Genomic DNA, 22,222 nt, shown 5'->3' with positions numbered 1-22,222 from the left:
TAGATACTTGATCCTGATCTGAGGACATTGAAATGAACCACCCTTGTTCCCCTGTGGTTGTGGAATACTGTGGTGTGTGTGTGTATGTGTGTGCGTGTGTGTGTGTGTGTGCGGCGTGAAGACGAGCGGACCGGCACGCTGCGGCTGAGCAACCTGAGCAGCTCCATGTCGGGGAAGTACGAGTGCACGGCCCGGAACACGGTCGGCTCCGAGAGCTGCTTCATCAACCTGCAGATCAGCTGTAGGTCACCTCCTCTTCCTCTGCTAACACTCAACAACACACAACAAGCTCTATTTGACCTCCACTTCCTACAAATTCCCCAAACTGCCCATAATATAAATGTTCTAGTGAACGTAGGCCCATCGCCCCATCACGAGGCAGTACACATTTAAACTAACTTAATGAGACTCTTTTAACATACCTTTTATCCAAAATGTTCAATCCAATCAGTCGAAAGGTGCCTATAAACGCCGCCTACTCCTTGATGACATGTATTTGAAATCCCTGCAAGTGACCTCAAATTGAGGCGGTATCACGAATAGTAAAGAGAGCATGTTAAGGACATGAAATCCAAATGATGAACGGGGATTCACTTTAAAGGTGACATATTATACCACCAGGTGTGATTGTGGTTAGCCATTACAAGCCGTTTTGAAAATCTGCCTCTTCTGCCATCACAAGTGGGTGGATGTTGTTGTATATTCTTTATTCCTCTTTGTTTGTTTGTTGCACTTCAGCCACCAACTCGGGGATGATCGCCGGGGCAGTGGTGGGCGCGCTGGTGGGCTTCGTCATCCTGCTCGTCTTCATCTTCTTCCTGCTGAAGAGGAGAAGAGATAATGAGGAGGAGATCGCCAACGACATCAAGTAGGATCACATGCTCCAAAGCTCCCTATATACACCCATACCTTCACCAGGGAATGCTCCTATACCTAGCAGTCCTCCTCTGCTATAGCAGAACTTTATATAATCATCCACAGTCTGATTTGTGAGACAACCTTAAGACCTACACTTTTAACTTCTACCTTTATCTAGAGTAGACCTTTATTTCGGCCTGTACCTTTATCGAGACCTATACCTTCATCTATAATTCTACCTTTATCTAGACCAATACCTTCTACTATACTTGTAACTAAACAAGACCTATACCTTTAACTTCAGTAGAACTAGACCTTTATTTAGACCTATACCTTTAGAGACCTAAATCTTCAACTATACTAATACCTTTATCTCCACCTATACTTTTAACTATAATTATACCTTTATCTCCACCTATACCTTTATCTCCACCTATACCTTTTACTATCAGTATACCTTTATCTCAAACTATACCTTAATCGCAACCTATACCTTTATCTAGACCTATATCTTTATCTAGACCTATATCTTAATCTCTACCTGTACCTTTATCTCAACCTATACCTTCATCTCAACCTATACCTTTATCTAGACCTATACCTTTATCTCTAGACCTATATCTTAATCTCTACCAGTACCTTTATCTCAACCTATACCTTAATCTCATCCTATACCTTTATCTAGACCTATACCTTTATCTAGACCTATATCTTAATCTCTACCTGTACCTTTATCTCAACCTATACCTTCATCTCAACCTATACCTTTATCTAGACCTATACCTTTATCTCTAGACCTATATCTTAATCTCTACCTGTACCTTTATCTCAACCTATACCTTCATCTCAACCTATACCTTTATCTAGACCTATACCTTTATCTCTAGAACTATATCTTAATCTCTACCTGTACCTTTATCTCAACCTTAATCTCATCCTATACCTTTATCTAGACCTATACCTTTATCTAGACCTATATCTTAATCTCTACCTGTGCCTTTATCTCAACCTATACCTTAATCTCATCCTATACCTTTATCTAGACCTATATCTTAATCTCTACCTGTGCCTTTATCTCAACCTATACCGCTTAATACCGCTTACCAATTTAAAGGAATGAATAAACCTGTGGCCAGCTAGACCCTTTTGTTTTGAGGCCTGCTTCCTGTTAACCCTCACACGACTACATCGTCCAGGTAACCGTGGTGACAGTCAGTAACATGGTGCCTCTTCTGACCCTAACCCCCCCCTCACCCCCTCCAGAGAGGACGCCCAGGCCCCCAAGCGAGTGTCCTGGGCCAAGAGCGGCATGGGCTCAGACATCTTCTCCAAAAACGGCACCCTGTCCTCCATCAGCTCCAGCCGGCACCCCAAGGAGCCCTTCCACGCCAGCAACCACCACCACCAGCCGCCACCACCCCAGAGCCACAGCCTGCAGCAGTACCCCCAGCGCCCGGCCTCCGACACCGCCTCCATCAACACCGCCACGGGCAGCATCGCCGGCTACCGGCCCCCCCAGCAGCAGCGCCACCAGGGGGGCGCCTCCACCCCCACCCAGTACGGCGCCTACAACGGCAACGGGGCCACCCTGCCCCGGGACCAGTACCCGGACGGAGCCCCGCAGGAGCCCAGGGCGCACGGGGAGCACCCCCATAGCGGCACCCTGCCCCTGGGCCACACGGAGAGGCCCACCAGGCTGCCCCAGGCCCAGCCGCTGGCCCAGGGCTACGGCCAGGCCCAGGGCTACGGCCAGGGCTACAGCCAGGCCCAGGGCTATGGCCAGGGCCAGGACTACGGCCAGGTGCAGTCCGCCCAGCCCGCTCTGCTTCCTATCCCCCGGCCCCCCGCCCTGCCCACCTCCGTCATATCCGCCTCCAACATTGCCCGCATGGGGGGGGTGCCCATCATGGTGCCGGCTCAGAACCAGGCCGGATCGCTCGTGTGAAGAAATGAAGAAATAAATAAGGTCAAAATTACTTGAACGGAAAGTAAAAAAAAAGAAAAGAAAACAGCCATGGAAGCCTGCGTTTTTTGTTATGGTTTCATCGTTTTCCTCCAGTGAGTGGAACTGTGGAGCTTCTCTGCTGGTATTCCACTGAGAAGGCATTCACAAAGACACAGAGAATGTTGGTTTGATGTCTTCAGTGCAAACAGCTTTGTTCCATTATGATGAATAATCAAATGTTTGCCTAAAACATGAAAACTGCAACTTCCACCAATGAAGATAGAATTTTGTCCAAGATTGTAACAATCCTTCCAGTTTCCAAAAAACTGCATCAAAATTCAATTCCACATAGTTCTGCAGAATTGTACTAGTTAATGTTTATCGACTGCCTTTTTATGTGACTTCACTGTCTGGCTGACAAAATAAAAAAATGTAAACGCCATCCTATGGTTAGTTGTATTAGGGTCATTACACTGTAAGTTTAGAGTCTACCTATACAAAGACGGTCAAATGAATGAAGGGGCAAATCTATGCTGTTTTATAGTTGGTCGTGTGTAACTTTTCAAAAGGGGTCGACTTGGCGGAGGATGATTTCCTCAGGGTTGATCCATTATTCACCATTCTGGGCCGTGCTAGGTGTGAAGACAGCTGGACGCATATGATAACATAAACACACGCCATATTAATTATATATTTCCCTGCTGTGATGGTTGTGTCGGATTATTTTTAAACACTGGAGCAAAATATATTTTAAAATGTGTCTTTATCATTAATCTTTTTTATTGTTATTTCTTTCGTTAATATTCTGAGGATGATGCATCCAGGAAGATAAACAGGATCTTCATTTGTATACACTCCTTTTACTCTTCACACGAATGGTCCAATATTGTGTACATACTAGCAGTGTACATTATATAAATATGACATATATTCAAGCCTTTATTTTTATACTGCAACGTATGGTAAGTGATTCAATTTGGTGGAAGACAAACCAATGTCCCAAATAAATGTATAATTACTCGGTTGTCAAATTACATACAAATGTTGTCCAACCTAATATTATACTGTATCCTTAAGCTGAACATGTAGAATACGAGCAGTGTTTATATGTTCTTTCTGTATTTATGTCCAAGTCTTTGTATAATTTTTTCAATTAAAAGAGAATTGTTGGTCAATTTGTTGTTATTTTAACCATACAATAGCTTTTAAAAATATGTTATAAGAAAAATTATTTATGGAAGAAATGTCATCTTTATCACCAATTATATGTAAAAACATTTAAGAAAAAATGATTAATTTGTCTTCATGTGTTTCAACGCTTACTAACAGGTGCATGTGGACTTTTTTTAACCATATATCTTTTGTATTAAAGGGTGCAGTGCTTGGACCCTCCAGGAGAGGGCGCCAGATTACACAAAGACTGCCTTGGGGTTTCTTGAAACTCTCGATTATACTGCTTATTATTCGTTTTATTTGATTCATTGTTGGTTGTATCCTCCTTTGGTCTATTTAGGTGGGTGCCGCAAGCAGCGCTCAACTATTGTGATACATTTGCTTAAATATATATGATATATTAATTTAATTTTAAGCCAATCAGATCACTCAGATTATTTTCGATCTTTTTTTTTGCCACTCACATCGCTCTTAAAAATATATATTTTAATCGAATCACATGGCTTGAAAAATATATTTGTTTAAGCAAATCACATTGCTCGAAAAAATTTAAATCACTTTGCATTACAGCATTCACTGCATTTTCTGCAGAAAATTCTCTTTTCAAATGCCATTCATAATGATGACCTTACACACGCAATGATGAAATAACAAACAAAATGCCAAAACAAAAACCACTCGCTTGACATACGGGTATACTGTTTATTAGAATAGGCGATTAGCAATTAAACATTCACCTACATGGCTCAAAGAAGGGCATATATGCTCAATCTGTACGCCTCTTTAATGAGCTTGTCCTGTCAGGAAAAATGACATTTAAGTTAATTCTGTAATCAACGCCCACATGGTTTAGATGGGGGAGGAATGCATTGTTTCATAGAAAGAAAAAAACTAAAGTATAAAAAATCTGCAACAGAGTATATATATCAAATATTAAATCCATTTCTAACAGAAATTACAAAAACGAAAAAAAAACATCAGAAGAGCACTGGATATTAATATCTTGGCAAAAAATTGGACAAACGAAACAAACATCCGGCACCCGTAATGTTTTCTATTTCCCATGGAACTACAGTACTGGATTGGCAGAAAAAGGTGCATGGCTTTTAGTATTCAGATGATTCATGTGAACCCTTTTTCACAGACAATACTAGTAGATGCAGTGCATGTGAATGGAGGGGGGTCATAATCATACGGATGTTGCTTCGTGGGTCAATGAACAGGGGCATGAATGGCCAAGACTACCGTTCAGAGGTCACCTTTGAAACGGAGCCCATGAAAGAAAGGGGATAAAGGGAGGGCGGGAAGAGAGAAAGAAAGGGGTACAGAAAGGAATAGAGCAATAGAATAAAGAGGGGTTGAGGGGAAAGAAATATAAAAGAGACAATGGGAGAAGATGAAACAAAAAAAAAGGAAATGAACAAAATTTTAACAATTTAAAGACAAGTGTTTTGGCGTACATTAATAGCGTGTCGTGCTCTCGAGAAGGAAATTTGTTAGTAAAGTCCTATAAAAGTAGAGGAGCCGGTTGCGCACCATTGGGCTAGCATTCGGGCGGCGGGCGGCCATTTTGGAGTCTGGCCTGAGCTTATATTGTGCAGGAGGAGGAGGGGGCGGGGGGAGCCCCTGGCGAAAGGCAGTAATCATAGTTAGGTGAGCAAAGGTAGGACAATGTCGGCGGTGGGGGACCCATGGCTGATAAGGGTACAGATGGTTAGCTCATGCAGCTCGGGACCAGGTGGAGGAAAAGCTCTGGGATCATGTTCTCCGTCACACGTAGGACCGCGGACGGTGGAGGTTTAGGTGGGACATAGGACTGCAAGGAAACAAGGAAACAGTGGGTTGGACCCAGCAGATTACTGGAATGGACATTGTACGTTAGCTTTACGCGTTTGAGATTCTGATCAATTTCAAAATAAAAGCCCTTGTGTTTCACAAAAGAAAGCCCAAATGTAGATATAACTATGAAACAAAATTAGCAAACCAAAAGAGGGTAAAGGTGAAGAATAAAACTGTAAGAGGGGTCTAAACAAGAACATATCAAGTTTCAGGTTTAGGTTATGTTGTGGTGAGTGACGCGGTGAAAGCATGTCGTTCACCTTTTAATATGTAGTCAGTTAGGAGTGCAGGCACCTTCTCACTGTCCTCCTTCATGGCAAAAAGAACTGCGGAGGAGGTTTGGGGGAGGGGAGCACAGATTTGGCCGGTTAGACAAAATTCTTCGAAAAGTGACAAAATTATTTTCAGTGACAATATGTAACGTCTCTCACTGTTTGTGAGCATCTGCAGGTCTTCCACCGCCGGTGGGGTGCCCTTCTTCTCAAAGGGGATCACCGTGTTGAGATACTGAGAGCCAAGAACACATTGTTAATCCCCTATTACTCTTTGTACCAAAGGGGCTTCTTTATTTAAACCTGTCACTCTGACACTGCAGCTAATTACGCCAGTAAAAAAAACCTTAACAAAAAAGTTTACATTTTCATGGTCCACTTTTTCCTGTCTTTAGAGGTGTGATAGAGCTATAGCTGTAGTTACAGCTCGAGCCACTAGAGGCTGCCACTGAGGAATCGTACAGTGCAGTGTAATGTGCCTGGGTTAACTCGACTATTAATAGCTTAAATGTCTGAAGGGAAAACTAGAACCCACACCCACCTGTTTGTCATTCCCTGTGCTTCCGAAGGTCTGTCTGATGCCGGACTGCAGGATGTTGGAGAGGCCTTCCATGCTGAAGCGCTGCAGGTCACGCACGCACACGCACACACACACACACACACACACACACACAACCATACATGCACACAGACACACACACAAATACACACACACACACACACACACATACACACACACACACACACACACACACACACACACACACACACACACACACACACACACACACACACACACACACACACACAGACATGAATGCACGCACATGCACACACGCCCACACAGGCACACACACAGACACAACCACACGCACACATACACACACACCATTAACATGCAGCCATTTCATTTAATGAGTGATGCTCTGAGCTCATTAAATTAACTTTGGAGCAGTAGGATTTGGTAGCAGTAAGCCTCTTCTGACCTCTATAAATTACTCTAAAAGCTAAATCTGATAATGGTTAACGATGCTAAAATATGTTTTTCCGTTTGTATGTTAAGTATATAAGAAAAATAAAGTCAAGGCAAGACAGCTTCTACCTCGCAGATGCATATTATTGCGAGGTTGCTTTTGATGGAAGCATTTGCTAAATGAAAAAGAAAAGGCTAACAGGCTTACAGTGCTGACCCGGGGAAGGCCTTTCAGTTCATTGTTTTGAAAAGAGAGCAGCTTATTATTCAGCTAATACTGGCCTGCGATGTCACTACAAGGCTAATTAGAGGCGAGGCTGACTTCCACTTCAGACTCTTTCCTGGAAGCCTGAATGACTGCTAATGGACAGGAGATCCATTATATCCGCCGTAGCCGTCCAGCGGCATGGTTTCACCTTCCCCACTTCTAAATGCTTATCGGTAGTGCTGTAATTGAGTCAACCACTATGCGTTGCATAACTAGCCACTTATGCAATGACTGCACATGCATTCATAATAACAATGCAAACCATTAGCCTTATCCTCCCTAACCCTTCCCCTATTAGTCAACACTAAGGAGGGTTCAGTTTTCGGTAGCAGAGCATTTGCTGCAGATCAAGGGGCCCTCAGCTCATCTCCAAAAACGACGAAAAGTCAAAAATCAAACCCTTTAAACCAAAACCTTACTCTAAAACCAAACCTACCCCTAAATCCAATTGCTAAAATCCTAACACGTAAACCAAAAAACCTAGCACTAAAGTCTAACCCGTAAAAAAAAACACCTAACACCAAAACCTAACCCTTAAACCTAACCCTAAAAAGAAAACCTAAATGCAAAAGCCAAACCCTATAATGAAAAAGATAAATGCTGGACTTTGCTCTGACAAGTATTCTTGATTCTTTCGAGCGCTGCTCTCATCACACTCTCTTCCTCTCTCACCCCCCCCCTGTTTCTCACCCCCCCCCTGTTTCTCTCCCCCCTCCCTCCCACCCTCCCCCTCCCTCCCCCTCCCCCCCCTCACCTTGGCAGGCATGCCGGCGGTCTTCTCGGTGCGTCCCGCCGTGTGGCCGCCCCCGCCCCCTCCGGTGCCCCCCCCTCCCCCGGTGGTGGTGGTGGTGGTGGTGGTGGTGATGGTCCCCGCCTGCAGGCTCAGGCCCTTGTCCCTGCGCCGGCGCCGGCTGCCCTCCCGCTGCTCCTTCTGCCGGTTCTGCACCTCCATCAGCGCCGTGATGAAGGTGTTCTTCACCTCCTTCTCGAACTCCAGCTCCTCGCGCCGCGCCAGCTGGCCCACCAGCTCCTCCGAGTAGCGCAGGATGGCCGTCTCCACGCGCTTCAGCAGCTCCTCCAGGGAGGAGGCCGGCATCAGGCTCAGGCCTGCAGCGGGTTGAAGGGTGGTGCGCTTTAGTGTCTCTCTCTGTTCACATTCCTCAGTGGAAGGGCAGGCCAGTGTCTCGACGGGCAACGGACAGCGTGTGAGAGAGAGGGTGGGTGGGTGGGGGGGGGGGGGGGGGGGGGGGGTGAGAGTGTGTGAGAGCTAATGTGTAAGGGTGATTGTGAGAGTGATTGTGTTAGAGTGAATGTGTGAGAGTGTTTGTGTGATAGTGTATGTGAGAGTGATTGTGTGAGAGTGATTGCCTTAAAGTGTGTGTGAATGTGTGTGAGAGTTTGTCTGAGTGTGTGAGAGATTGTGTGAAGGTGTGTGTGAGTGTGTGAGAGTGTGTGTGAATGTGTGAGACTGTGTGTGATTGTGTGAGAGTGTTTGTGTGAGAGTGTTTGTGTAAGAGTGATTGTGTGAGAGTGATTGTGTAAGAATGATTGTGTTAGAGTGTGTGTGAGAGTGTGTGAAAGTGTGTGAGACTGTTTGAGAGTGTCTGTGAGGGAGCGTAAGAGTGAGTGAGAGTGCGTAGGAGGGAGTGTAAGAGTGAGTGAGAGTGCGTAGGAGGGAGTGTAAGAGTGTGTGAGAGTGTGTATGAGGGTGTGTTTGAGTGTATATCAACAGCTTAAATGTCTGAAGGGAAATCTAAGAATACACACCCACTTATTATAAATCCTGGGTTTATACTGTATATCCAATAAACTGCAAAATAAGAGGGCTTTGTGGCCAAACTCTTAAGCTATTGTCCTTGAACAAGATTTATATGATGTAGTTAAGAAAGGGCCAGACTATTTCCATTCACAATCTCAAAAGTTCACGGCCACAGTTACAAACTGCAATTATGTAACACTAAAACAGAGCAAGGGGGTCCATCTATCACAAGCTAACAGGGAGAGCAGCGCTGCCAGTAACATGATTACTTTTCCTCCCACCATAGCTGCAGAGATGCACCAAAGCATCTGTGGGAAATAAGAGCCAATTTAGTTGTGGTAGTAAATATAGCTGTCTTAACGCTAAACACTCAACTGAGACCTCAGGAGGAAATCCCAAAAAATTTTTGGAGGCAAGCTGCTTTAGAGGCTCGCATTTTTGCGATTTGTATTTTGTATCTTGTATTTTGTGTGAAGCAACATAAGAGAAAACAATAAAGAAAACAATAAGAAGAAAATTGCAAAAAAGATCATCGACAACACTGGGAAATAAACTATTCCAGACAAATTAATGATTCATCCTAAGCATTTGCATTTGCAAAATGCAAACGTGCTGGCAAAAAACGAAACAGAAAACAACAACAACAACAACAACAACAACAACAACAACAGCAAAGATGGCCGCCCTACCCTCATACGAGCGGTTGTTGTTGGAGGCCTGGGACAGCTGCCGGATCTCCTCCAGCAGGGAGGGGTTGTCGCTGGGGGAACAATGGACGCTCTCCTCATCATCCTCCTCCTCCTCCTCCTCTTCCTCCTCCTCCTCCGTCTCCCCGGGGTCAGGAGAGTTCTCCATCATCTCCACTATCTCCTCGATCACCTGCAGATCCCATAGAGTACATGAGTGGTTAGAGTGGAGGGGGGATTAGGGGGTGAATAGGTGGATGGATGAATGATGAATAGTAACGGGTGACTGATGGATCGATTGAGGATTGGATGGATGTATGTATGAAGGATGGCTGGTAAATCGATGAATGATGGATGGATGATAAAAGGATGAATGGATGGATCGTTGAATGATGTTGGATGGAGGATGGGTGAATGGAGAAGGAAGTGGGATGGGAGCTGGGAAGCACATGTACACATGTGCAACATACCCTTTTCTCTATTTAGAGTGGAAACCCTGAGACATAATGTCTCCATTTGATGTGCATATAGCATCCCTCATCAATTATTTACTGCTCTCAACGGGGAAAAAATGTGCATGACTGAACACTAAATACTGTGTATTGGTGCAGAAAAGAGAGGGGGCCAATCGAATCAAGACACACACCTGATCAGCTGTGATGAGCGGTTCGTCGTTCAGGCAGTTGGCATTGTCGTTCTTCTCGTTCATTTCCTCTTCCTCCTTCTCATGGATCTGGGGAGGAAGTCGTGCAGATCATGAACGACCAATCGACAAGAACGACACCATTGTGATGTCATTAATGCTCCACACAGGCTAGTAACTCGCAATACTGGACCATGGTGATAAACACAGGAGCTCTGAATCCATTTCTGAAAACAACTGACAATCTGTTATTGATTAGTCCTGTCTGAACTCATCTGGAAATCATTCGCATTAATATTTAAAGAGGTTTGATTCAAAAACATAGATATATATATTTCAATAAATATTGCATGGATGATAGTTCTTTGGAAATGGGTATGAAGGTTAATGCAAAAAAAAGTGTTACTTTTTCTCAGTGTCCTTCCTGCATCACAACTATTACGCAGACATGACCTCATCGTGTACTCTCTCTCTCTCTCTCTCTCTCTCTCTCTCTCTCTCTCTCTCTCTCTCTCTCTCTCTCACTCTCACTCTCTCTCACACAGACACACACGAGCATCATAGAATCCTTGAGGTCAACAGGAAATGAGTGTCAGCATTATGCAATAAAGTGCTATTGATTTTCCAAAATTCTTTCAACATTATAGCCTGCCAGGTAATAGACAGGTTGATTAGCTTCCCATAGTACGGCCTGAAGAGCGATTGATCCGGGCACCTATAGAAACATTTTATTGTGGCAGAAAGGTGATGAATGCATAAAACGGTATGGAAATTTTTCTTAGAAATGTCACTTAAAAATACTTTGTGAGAAAATAGTAAAATAATAAATATTTAAAATGTTTTTACAGCCTCTTTCTTATTTTCTCCTAATTTTACATTACATTCTGATTTAACATTTCTGATATATCATCTTGTGTGGCTTACACACTGTTCATAAGGAGAGTGTTATTTCTCACCAAATACAGGCTACACCCACACTTACAAGCGGAAGACATTTTCATGTCCCCATTGAAATAAACAAGTCCATCTTCAACTTTCTCTCTCTCTCTCTCTCTCTCTCTCTCTCTCTCTCTCTCTCTCTCTCTCTCTCTCTCTCTCTCTCTCTCTCTCTCTCTCTCTCTCTCTCTCTCTCTCTCTCATGAGCATCATAGAGGTAAACAGAATAAAACAAGAAAACATACAAAAAACAATCACAATCCAAATAAAGTCACAATTCCAAAGGTCTGTGTTGGAAGTGGGGAGTCGTACCTCTTGGTCAGACAGGTTGCCGTTGAGCGCCTCGGAGCTCGGGTTGTCCCAGCTGGAGATGTAGTTGTCAGTCAGGGCATCCCACACACTGAAACACAGGGACAAAGCACACACACATGTGTAAACAGACACGCTTCATGAAAAAGCACTAAAATATGTAAATGTTCTAGCGTTCGTTTGAGCACAACAATGGTCGCCCCATGGCGTTTGCAGTGTTCCAGTTGTACACCAGCGCGCTGTACTCCAGTCTACCACAACCTCCTACGCTAGTCTGTGTCTTCCTAGTGACGCCATCTTAAGCCTGCAGGCGCTCCACCACGCAGCCTACAGCTCAGTTAATACATCACCGAAGAGCCTGGACGATAACATCCAGCCGCGCCGAGAGAGAAAGCGTCTTACTACTAGGTTCACAGCGTCTCGACAAGAACATTCAGAATTCAAAACACGGAGAAAACACCTCCTCACATCATGGCTGGGAAACCGCGTCTGCAGCCGACCACAGCCAGTCTCGGTGTTTGTGAGTATGTGTGTGAGAGTGTGTGAGTGTGTGTGTGTGTGTGTGTGTGTGTGTGTGTGTGTGTGTGTGTGTGTGTGTGTGTGTGTGTGTGTGTGTGTGTGTGTGTGTGTGTGTGTGTGTGTGAAGAAGGAGGGGACACAAAGCCGGGTATAGAAGGGCCCTCTTTGTTGGTCTTCCTCCGCCCGGTTGGGGCCCCTCACGAAGGGCCTCCTCTCCTCGCCTCTTCCTCCATGGTTGTGTTGGCGGGGGCCCCGTGCCAGCCGGCCCCCAGTGGCACGGCCCCGGACCCGCCAGCACAAACAAAACAAACACAGCCATTCAACACCCCCCGTCCCCCGTCCCCCGTCCCCCGTCCCCCGTCCCCCGTCCCCCGTCCCCCGTCCCCCCCAGCCAATCGTTGTGTTGACCTCACTGGACGCACAGGGACTCATGCTCAAAGGACCGGGGATCACTTCCAGCTGATGAATTTGTTGCTCAATGCAATACAGAGATACTGCCGCAACGCACAAGTCCTGGTCAGCAGACACACACACACACACACACACACACACACACACACACACACACACACACACACACACACACACACACACACACAAACGCACGCACACACATACACAAACACACGCACATACACGTACACAAACGCTGGCCAATACCAACAGACAGACAGACATACGCCGGACATACACATACACACACACACACACAGAGAGGCCCATAGGGAGGAACACACATTCACAGGCCATAGCAAACATACACCCACGGCCACACCAACACACACACACACACTGTCACACACACACACACACAATGGATGGTAACGTAGGACACCGGCCACTGAGTGCAGTGTAACCAAGGGGATGTGGTCGGATAGATTGTTTGGAGCTGAACTGCAGCGGTGGCTGGCTTGGCTGGGAGCCACCGCCCTGGGGAAGTGGATGGAGGGGGGGGGGGGGGGTCGTCCTAGATAATGTTATGGTTTCCAGTCAGCTTGTTACACGCTCCTATCTGGGATCCTCACTCCGGGAGGGAGGGAGGCAAGCACAACTCGCGGGGGGAGATCATGAAAATAACCGTTAGATGGCTGCACTGAACCCACGGCAAATGCATTTTCGAACAATCCGTCACACACCGTTTTCATATTTTTAACGATGACTCACATTTTGTATTTATCGGAGTTAGGAGTTTACTAGAGCGTGATGTTGATGTTTTTCTCAGCGAATTGCTTGTCCTCAGCTCGTGTCTTGTTAATAACACGAGACGCAGAGGCTGAGCACTCCCATGCACACACTCTGTCGGTCTTGTTTATGAACGTCGAGGGTCGTGTTCCTGTTAAACGCGAGAGTATACGCCCGCGTAACGGCTGAGGCGCTATTCCCTGACATGCCGTTTGCGTAGGCTGCACCATTTCATGTTCCTACAGCTTTTCATTGTCGGTATCCTTAACAAGGTGTAGTGGTGGATCGGGTCCAGGAGAAGCCTTTACACCTCCAGGAGGATATTTGATGTTATGCCTCGCTATGAAAGGCTAGACGTGCGGTTCAAAGGAGGTTAGCGCCTGAGGCCGACAGACTGACAGCACAGTGGACATGGAGCATGAAGGTGTTGAATAATTCAGCCGGGTTGGCCAGGGTGGTTGGGGAGGGTGTGAGAGCTGCTGATTGGCTGCTTGGCACACATGGGGTCCGACATGCTGGTGGCTTAATGGGCCTTAGAGAATGTCTCTGTCAGTTGGTGTTAATTAGAGAGCGGCGTAATTAGCATGCCATGGATTGAGATCCATTAAAAAAAGAAGAAGAATCTCCTTTGTAGTTGGTTGCCATGACTCCATCTTACTCTTTACTACTATGTATCTTACGTATCCTATTCTACTTCTTTTATTGTTTGCCCCAAATACCAAGGAAAATGTTAATTGTTGATAAAGCAAATTCCCATTCTGTTTCTGATTCTAAATAAAACACTATCGGATCCCAAATCCCCAAATGGCAGCAAAAACGACAAGTCCCAAGCATGAATACAATCAGCTGTTTAGTGTAGTGGTTTAAGCTAAGCTCAGTTCCCATACAAATCCTAACTACATCCTTCAAGGTATTCGAGATGACGGGCCACACAATCAACCCCCCAGGCGGAACCCCCTGAGGCGCCACTCACTCTTCGTCCTGCAGCCGCTCCTCGTCTTCCTGCGTGTGCGCCTGGCTGCGTATGGGCGCCAGGCACTCGGTCTTGGTGTTGTAGTTGTGGAAGCACACGTTGAGCTTCTCGTCAAACTCGTTGACCAGGTCCTCCATGGACTTGAAGCTCATCATCTCCGAGAAGTTCTCCAGCTCCGAGAAGTCCTCGCGGGTGATCGGCACCAGCGGGGGCGCCACGAAGACGCTGCAGGTGGAGGAGTCGCAGGAGGAGTCGTGGTCGCGGTCGTGGTCGTGGTCGTGGTCGTCCCCCGGGTCCTCCATGCGACACGGCCGCAGGTCCTCGAACTCCTCGTCCAGGCACACGAGCGGGGCTTCCATGGTGACCCCGGAGGTGGTGGTGCTAGTGGTGGATGGGTGCTGGTGGGTGGGTAGGTGGTGGCGGTGGTGGTGGGACCGCTTGAAACGGGGGCGCCCTGTGAAGAAGACAAAGATAAGAGTGTTGGTGGGGTTTTCATTTGCAGGCACCACGATGGATCGATGTTCTTAATCGATCGTTCGATTTCAACGTTCGACTGTCGCTGGTAGAGTTAAGAAGAGAGAGAGTGGGTAGAAAAGAGAAGAGCAGAGCAAGATTTTGAATATCAACCACCAAATAAAATACTTAATTACCGCTGCTGTGGTAGACCTATGATAATGAGGTGTGTGCACATGGGATTGACAGGCAAGATGGAGTTCCCGAAACAATCAGGGTGGAGATAGCTCACGGATGGCTAGGGCATCACCTATTTACCTACAGCATCTTGACCTGTCAATTAAAAGTAGATACAATCTTGGGTTGCTGCAGTATTTTTTCCCACTTCTTATTTATATGACACACATTAACATTTCATGTTTTACCTATGGATCCTTTTTATGGATTTTACTCTACTGTACTACTGCTGGGACAGCCACATTCTGGAATGACTAAAGCACATATTGTTTGTTCTCATCATTCTTGTCTTTGCTAGAAGAAGGAAATATGTCTGATTCGATCCAAGGGAATCCATCCATTCATTCCCTCATCCCTCCTCTGTCTATCCCTCTTCATCTCATGGCTTAAACGCCATCCCTCCACAACGGGTCTGACCTTTCCTCTCATGCCATGGCTGGATACCTCGTTGTGGGGAGGGGGGGAGGAGACTTGGCACCACCAAGTCTAGACAAAGAGGCGAGGGAGATGATGCTAGGTGCACCAGAAGGGTGCCTCTGTCCCCTGGGAGTCACAGGAGAGGAGCTGGGGCTAACTGGTAAAAAAAAAAAAGAGATAAACCCACAGTTAATTACACTGACCTGCTGGGGATTCACTAATGAGCCTACTGGGATTCTAGGAAATGAAAGGTAGCCCTGAACATGAGGCTGGAAACAAAAGAGAGGCAAAAGTGTTGGCTGTCATTCCACTGCAAGCAGCTGGGGACTAAGTGTGATTTCAATGCTTGAATTGAAGGGACGGTGTATTTGAAATAAATTTAATTGGATTGCAGTGCACTAGAATGGAGTTGGCTTGGACTGCTTTTGGAATAACATTTAATGGCTCAATCGGGAATTTTATGGCTAAAGCTTGCGAAATACAACATTGGAGGATGTCACAGACAAATGTGGCTGACTCATCTTTGCACTCTATTAAATAAATGTTTATTTGTCATTTCTATCCTTATTTGGTTAGCCTACAAGAAATAAACAACATAATATTGTATACAATATAGTTATATTTCATTGCCGAATATATAGATATGTATATCATGTAATGTAGTTTATAGATAGTGATAGTTTATTGACCCAGTTGATAATATTGATATCAACATATAAAGCATACATGCTATAATATAATGGATACTTATTTTTTAGATACAAATACAAGTATGATTAAAAATAGAACCGTCTACTTCGTCAGGATGATCCTTGTTCCGCCGTTAAAGTTTATTTGGAGGAGGTTTGTTGTTGTGTTATGCTCCATGACGCTGTGTCCTTACAGTATGAGGCCTGGTTCTCCTGCCTAATGCCCGGCTGGCCAGCAGCCTGATGTAGTGGGCAGACAGGGGCAGTCCATTTGACAGAGGACCCTGAGTAAGGCTCTTCCGTCTCACCACTCAGCAAAGTGTAGTCCTTTTTCAATGCAGGATGTTATTATCTAGCATCTCTATCTTCTCTTGCCTCTCTCTCCCCCTTTCTCTGTCTGCCTGCCCACCGCCATCCCCATCTTTCTCATCTATGCTTTAAACAATCTCCTCTAGATCCTGTCTCTAATCCACTGTTTACTGTTATTGTGACGGCAGAGTCCTGAGATGTGTATCTCTACCTTCAAATCTCATCCCAACATTTCAAATTGACTTGACTAGTGACTATTGTCCTGAGAATGACGTCACGGCTCCTATAATTCCTGAAGGCTAGCCAAGCGATTCCCTGCTCCTTCAATTATGTGACGCTGACTGACTAACGTTGATGTTGGAAGAAAACAAACCGGCGGCCATGTTTTTTTTTCCCCTTCTGTCCACTCGAGTGATTTATGATGAGATGTAAATTAGCTGTTTGAGCTCACCTTGCCACGGGGCACCACCTCACAGACGTGTGAAGCACACACCCTTTTAATTTGAACAAATTATCTTAAGAATCACCCATCGTCATTTGGAGTATATCTGCTGCGGTTGGTTACACAGTCACGTGGGTGGATTAATGCACGCAGGGTAAAAATAAAAAAACTTTTGTCCAATCTAAAATCATACAGGCATGACTGGGAGGAGATCCCCATGGGTGGCTTGTGTGTGTGTGCGTGCGTGCGTGCGTGCGTGCGTGCGTGCGTGCGTGCGTGCGTGTGCGTGTGCGTGTGTGCGTGTGTGTGTGCGTGTGTGTGTGTGTGTAAAGAGGCCCGTCAGCCCTTTTCCATGGCGACCTTCACTGAGCCTAGAGCTTCACAGTGGGGGTCTCAGGGTGTCCCTCTGTTTGCCCACCAGAAGCCAGCCGGCCATATCATAATATCAGGAACAAACATAGCGCCCCGATCAGAGTAAGACTCAGGGACGGAGAGACACAAGTGGAAACAATGAGCCCAATTCAACTCCTCCTCGTATTGGAACGATAAACGGTAAACTGATGAAAGCATATGATCATACCGCGGCACTAAATTACGCTAAGCAAGGCCTTGTCAAGTCCTGGCTTTTCATTAGGACAGAAGAAACAGGAAGATGCACAATCAGATTCTTTGTTCCATGATTGTTAGTATTATGTTGACGTTGATGATGGTGCTGTGCTGCTGTACATGTTGAAGGCAGCGCTGGACTGCCCACTGCATGATCTCAAGAACCTGTCCTCACCAGAGCAAATCAAAACAAAGCTGCTGACCTGAGCGGCACACAGCCAGTCAGGGGTTCAGTCGGGCTCTTTGAAACCCCCGATTCCATTTCCGGATAATCCATATTCATATTCCCCCGATCTAGGGCTGGACCTAAAAATGGATCCCCCCCCCCCCCCCTCTGCACAGTGCACCACCAGCACCACTATCACCCCACCTGCAAATCAATATGCACACAGCTGTGGCCGTGACGGAAATCAAGCTAATGCATCTCACTAGCTCATCAGCAAGATACAAATACATTAAACAGGAGAGAGAGAGAGAGAGAGAGAGAGAGAGAGAGAGAGAGAGAGAGAGAGAGAGGGGAGTGGGGGAGGGATGAAGAAGATGAGCACAAGGAGAGGAGGTGGAAACCATGGTAACGGAGCAAGGGATGGGACGAAAGGGGGTGGGAGGCAAAACATGGCTGGCCAAGGAGGATGCCAGGATGTGAATATGGACGGACAGACAGACGCACGGACGGAATCACACAGAGTAAGAGACGGACAGAACAGAGCCGCAGGAGCATGGCTAGAGCTCGGGACGGTGGGATGGTTTGTACCTCTGAGTCGGGAGCCGTGCAGCCGTGGTCGAAGCGGTTGCGGTTGCCTTCCTCAGCGCGGTCGGATCTCCCTTGAAGCAGCCTCCACTGCCGTGTCCCTCTGGTGGCGCGCGGGCACACTCATTCCACACACAGCCCCGGCAACAGCGATCAAGGAGGGGTCCGACACGGCCGCCCGGACACACAGAGAGAGAGAGAGAGAGAGAGAGCGATGGAGCGTGACGGAGAGAGGAGAGTAAGGAGCAGGAGTGCGATAACGCCGTCCCTCTTCCTGCCTTAGTTAGTCCTCAGCCAGCCCTTCTCTATCCTCTCCGCTTGCACACTCGGTTGTGTTCCTGGCTTCAGTCTCCCTCCCCACCGAGCCTGCGCACTGTAGGGGCTGCTGCCGTCATCAACACTCCCCCCCCACCGCCCCGGTCCCCTCCTTTATCCTCCTCCTCCACCCTTCCCCCCCCCCCACCTTCCCTGCTCACGCTTTCCCTCTGTGTGTGCACACACCTCCGCCCTCATCTCTGCGGCGCTCTCGCTCGCTCTCCCTCCTAATCCCCCTCATTATTCATGAGGGGGCAAGATGGAGGGGTGAGGGGGGAAGGGAGAGCACACAAGAGAGAGAGAGAGAGAGAGAGAGAGAGAGAGAGAGAGAGAGAGAGAGAGAGAGAGAGAGAGAGAGAGAGAGAGATAGAGAAAACAGCGGCGTCTAAAACAGGCGATGGCCATTGGTGAATGCAGGTTTGTACACCTCCAAATCACCACCAAGGGTATGCTAGTGCACCCATTCCATTCTATTCTGCCCTATTTTTGGTATTCGATCATCCCACATTGCCTTCCTCGCCTTTCCTCCAAAGACGCTCTGTTTTGTACATATTGGGATCCTTGGGGGGGGGGGGGGAAATCATCATCATAATCAGATATGTGGGAGGGTGTGTGGGAGGAGGGGAGAGTAAAAGAGACAGTGTACGAAAAGGAAGGTAATTTGCTGCTCAGTGTTGCCTCTGTTAAGCCCCACCCACACCCCTCTTAATGCCCTCGCTCTAATCTGGACCTAGGGATCACCAGACGGCTCATTCAAAAGCCTCACGCTTCCAGAATAGAAACACATGCTTTGGTGTTACGCTTCACGTTACCGTGGCAATACCCCGTGCCAATAACCCATGTTGTTTTAGGAGCCGTGAGACAATGCGTTGATTTGCTGTAGCAATAGGCTATATATAGGTCGATATATGTTAAAGGTATTCATAATGTTAGCCAATATGAACCTGAAGGACGAACGTAGGAAGAATTGCTCCAACACTATTTTAACATCAGTAGTCCAATTGAGACTTTTGACCATAATGTTCTAAACATCAAATTTGCCATTTTCTGTTTCCGGGCTTAGTCAATGCTCAGCTGAGGTCTGTATTGACTTGGATATAACAAAGAGAACTACAGACTTCCTCAAAGACTGAAATATATCAAAGATACAATGAACAAAGACCTTGTGTTTGTAGGCTGAACAGCCTTTGTTTTACAAAGCTCTTTCTCATGTTGTCAGACTGGTAAAATAGACCTACACCATGGTGACTTTTCTTTCATCACTATTATTATTCAAAACTGCATGAGGAGACCTTTAATCACACTATTATTATACATTGTACTTTAATGTACTCCGAGACTGCTGTTGGGATTATCGTACGCTGAATGGTACATGTTTACGTACAAGGCCCAAGTGGGAAATTGGTGCGATTAGAGCGTCTAGATTAGATGTTTTATTCATGTGTCCAATCCGGCGTGACCCTGCAAGGCTATTGACCAACCAGAAGCGGCCACATGCAGGCTGATAGGCTGTTTCTAAAGCAGCTCTCTGCACCCTCAAGACCCTCGCCCAGCATTATACAAATAAATGAAGGAAAAAAGTGATTCCTACAGTTGCCTACCGTTACTGGGGAGACGCCGGTTGCCATGGCATTGAATCCAGGGAAGGAAAATCCGTTGGCTATGAGGTTTAATTCAAACATTTGTATTATGTTTTTCATTACATTATCTATGTATTTAAAATAAATACTAATTGAACAATCTTACATGTTGAACACCTTAAAATACAACCATAGAAAACACCCAAAACACATTTTAAAGGGAAGGCTTGGACAAGATACAGGTAGATTTAGCAAAGGATCACCTGCATTGTATTTGTTTTGGTCAACTCCATTTGTAGATTTCAGTTTATGGCAGTGGGCTAATGGCTGCTCTTTACTGATATCTAGTGGTGATTATGAAAATAAACTTTGAATTTTCAATTAAAATTCACGCACACACACACACACACACATGCACACGCACACACCACATCCTCCCCCCCACACATACACACACCCACACACACACACAGACACACACAGAAGTACAGTTCTAGGCAAAATTGTGTTTGTTTGCCCGGTATTTTAAGCAGGGTAGTAACTGTGTTAAGAACATCCTCCTGCTGTTTGCTTTATATTTTAATGAGGGCCCTACATCCCCCAACCGCTATTCAGCGCTCTCTTTTAATCATGCCATAGCTCTGAACCCAGTTAACCTTCATTATACCGACAGCATCATTTTAAAACTAGATAAGAAGAAAAAAACTGCCTGTTTGGAAAGCAATGAGCAATTTGGCTTTGCAAAGAGATTAAAATGGCGTTTAAAAAGTTCCCTTGATATGTTATATGTTAACTACTGGCCTCTCTGAACAATTCCCATCTGCAAAGTCCTACTTTTTTTACGATATGTTTTAATACCGGAGCTTCAGAGGTGATTTGATGTTCCCAATCCCTGCGTTTCATCAGGAGGACATTATTCTACTAATGTTCAGCATAGACGGTTTGCTGACCAGTGTGGTCTTCTACAGAACAATACAATACCCTATTGCTATTCCCCCTAAGCAATTTATTGATTATCGTCATTCAAGTGCTCAGTCAATAAAGCAGAGGCCCTAATTGTGGCCTTTTCAGGACAAAATCCATCCAAAATGTGTTATTGCGATATGACAAACCCTTTTAGAACAATATTAAATAACCCACAATATTGAATAAGAAATTGGAGAGATCCTTTTAGAAAATTTAAACATTTTTAATAAATAAAATTTGATGTAATATACACCATTATGAATATACAACTACAACAAGCATACCAAGACATTGGAGATACAAAAGTCGACGGGTCTATTCAGTTGCTTTAAAAGCTTCAACTTTGAGGGGCTGTGATGGTGAATAGGAAATACAGTAGCCATACATTCTTGTTAGTGTTTGTGCCAACAAATATACATACATATAGATATATCAAAGAAAAAAGCTTCAATCAAAAGATATGACTTCTCTTAAGAGGTGGGGAGTGGAGAAACCGAGGGGTACATATTGTAGTGTGTGTGGAGGGGGGGGGGGCTCAGTCATTCTGAGGTAAGTTGTATGTGGCTTGATCAATAACAAAAGTAAAACAATGTTTCTTGTTATTGTTCTTTTCTTGGAAAGTTTTGATGACACATTGACTTTTTGAAGATGTATGTGTGTGTGCGTGTGTGTTGGAGAGGGACAGGGTAATTCTGGAAGACTTAACATTTTATATTGTACACAAAAAAGAAGCTTGTGAATTTATACTTGCACTGCTTCTAGTGTATTGAAAATAACCAAATAAATATACAGGCTTCTGGTATATATATTACGCCAATATGTATTACTGCCCATGGGAAAATGTGAGTTTCTTTTTTACAAGAAACAAATGTCACTTGGCATGGGAATGCCAAGTGTCTATGGTCTTGACATGGCAAACTCAAGGGTGGAAAAGAGATTTTCGAGTTTGCTGCTAAGCAGATTCCAGTCCATACACCAGACTCCATTGGTGCTGCTTTATAAACATGAAGGAAGCATAGACAGTATGCATGTACCAATTAAAAGTTATCCTGAAATCCTTTAAGAATTTCCAACAGGCATGACGGATTCACTGCATGGGAAGATATGTGTTTTGACCCTGGC

At 45.5% G+C, this 22,222-nt stretch overlaps 2 protein-coding genes across 5 annotated transcripts in view; one reads left to right on the top strand and one right to left on the bottom strand.

Moving 5' to 3' along the window:
* Positions 1-4,380, top strand: part of esama (endothelial cell adhesion molecule a) — a 38,103-nt gene extending 33,723 nt beyond the window's left edge. For 2 of the 3 annotated variants that reach the window (XM_056594247.1, XM_056594246.1), the window contains exons 5-7: positions 122-241; positions 739-868; positions 2,122-4,380. In XM_056594247.1, the coding sequence (XP_056450222.1) occupies positions 122-241; positions 739-868; positions 2,122-2,803 (932 nt within the window). In that variant the 3' untranslated portion in view covers positions 2,804-4,380. The remainder of the gene's footprint in view (positions 1-121; positions 242-738; positions 869-2,121) is intronic. The other variant, XM_056594245.1, reaches the window with a different exon arrangement.
* Positions 4,381-4,665: 285 nt separating this feature from the next.
* On the bottom strand, positions 4,666-18,614 carry fez1 (fasciculation and elongation protein zeta 1 (zygin I)). Of its 2 annotated transcripts, none has more exons than XM_056594254.1 (10): positions 18,243-18,614; positions 14,336-14,789; positions 11,665-11,752; positions 10,420-10,506; positions 9,777-9,966; positions 8,083-8,435; positions 6,629-6,709; positions 6,247-6,322; positions 6,076-6,141; positions 4,666-5,792 (listed from the first exon to the last, which is right to left on the bottom strand). In XM_056594254.1, the coding sequence occupies exons 2-10, from the start codon at positions 14,692-14,694 to the stop codon at positions 5,776-5,778; spliced, it is 1,317 nt and encodes a 438-aa protein (XP_056450229.1). In that variant the 5' UTR covers positions 14,695-14,789; positions 18,243-18,614; the 3' UTR covers positions 4,666-5,775. The 2 variants fall into 2 exon arrangements, with proteins under 2 accessions (XP_056450229.1, XP_056450230.1); XM_056594255.1 differs by having other exon boundaries at positions 5,219-5,235.
* Between the last annotated feature and the right edge of the window lie 3,608 nt (positions 18,615-22,222).

This window comes from Gadus chalcogrammus, chromosome 7, assembly GCF_026213295.1.
Source record: "Gadus chalcogrammus isolate NIFS_2021 chromosome 7, NIFS_Gcha_1.0, whole genome shotgun sequence".
Taxonomy (NCBI): Eukaryota; Metazoa; Chordata; class Actinopteri; order Gadiformes; family Gadidae; genus Gadus; species Gadus chalcogrammus.
The sequence above is the reverse complement of the archived record's forward strand: the minus strand, read 5'-3'. Positions and strand labels throughout refer to the sequence as shown.

Excerpts from the sequence above, each read along its gene's own strand:
- fez1 (XM_056594254.1), bottom strand. The coding sequence starts at position 14,694 with ATGGAAGCCCCGCTCGTGTGCCTGGACGAGGAGTTCGAGGACCTGCGG. Across the intron at positions 9,967-10,419 it reads CGCTCATCACAGCTGATCAG|GTGATCGAGGAGATAGTGGA; the intron begins GTGTGTGTCTTG and ends TGGGATCTGCAG. Across the intron at positions 6,710-8,082 it reads CCGCCGGCATGCCTGCCAAG|CGCTTCAGCATGGAAGGCCT; the intron begins GTGAGGGGGGGG and ends CGTGACCTGCAG.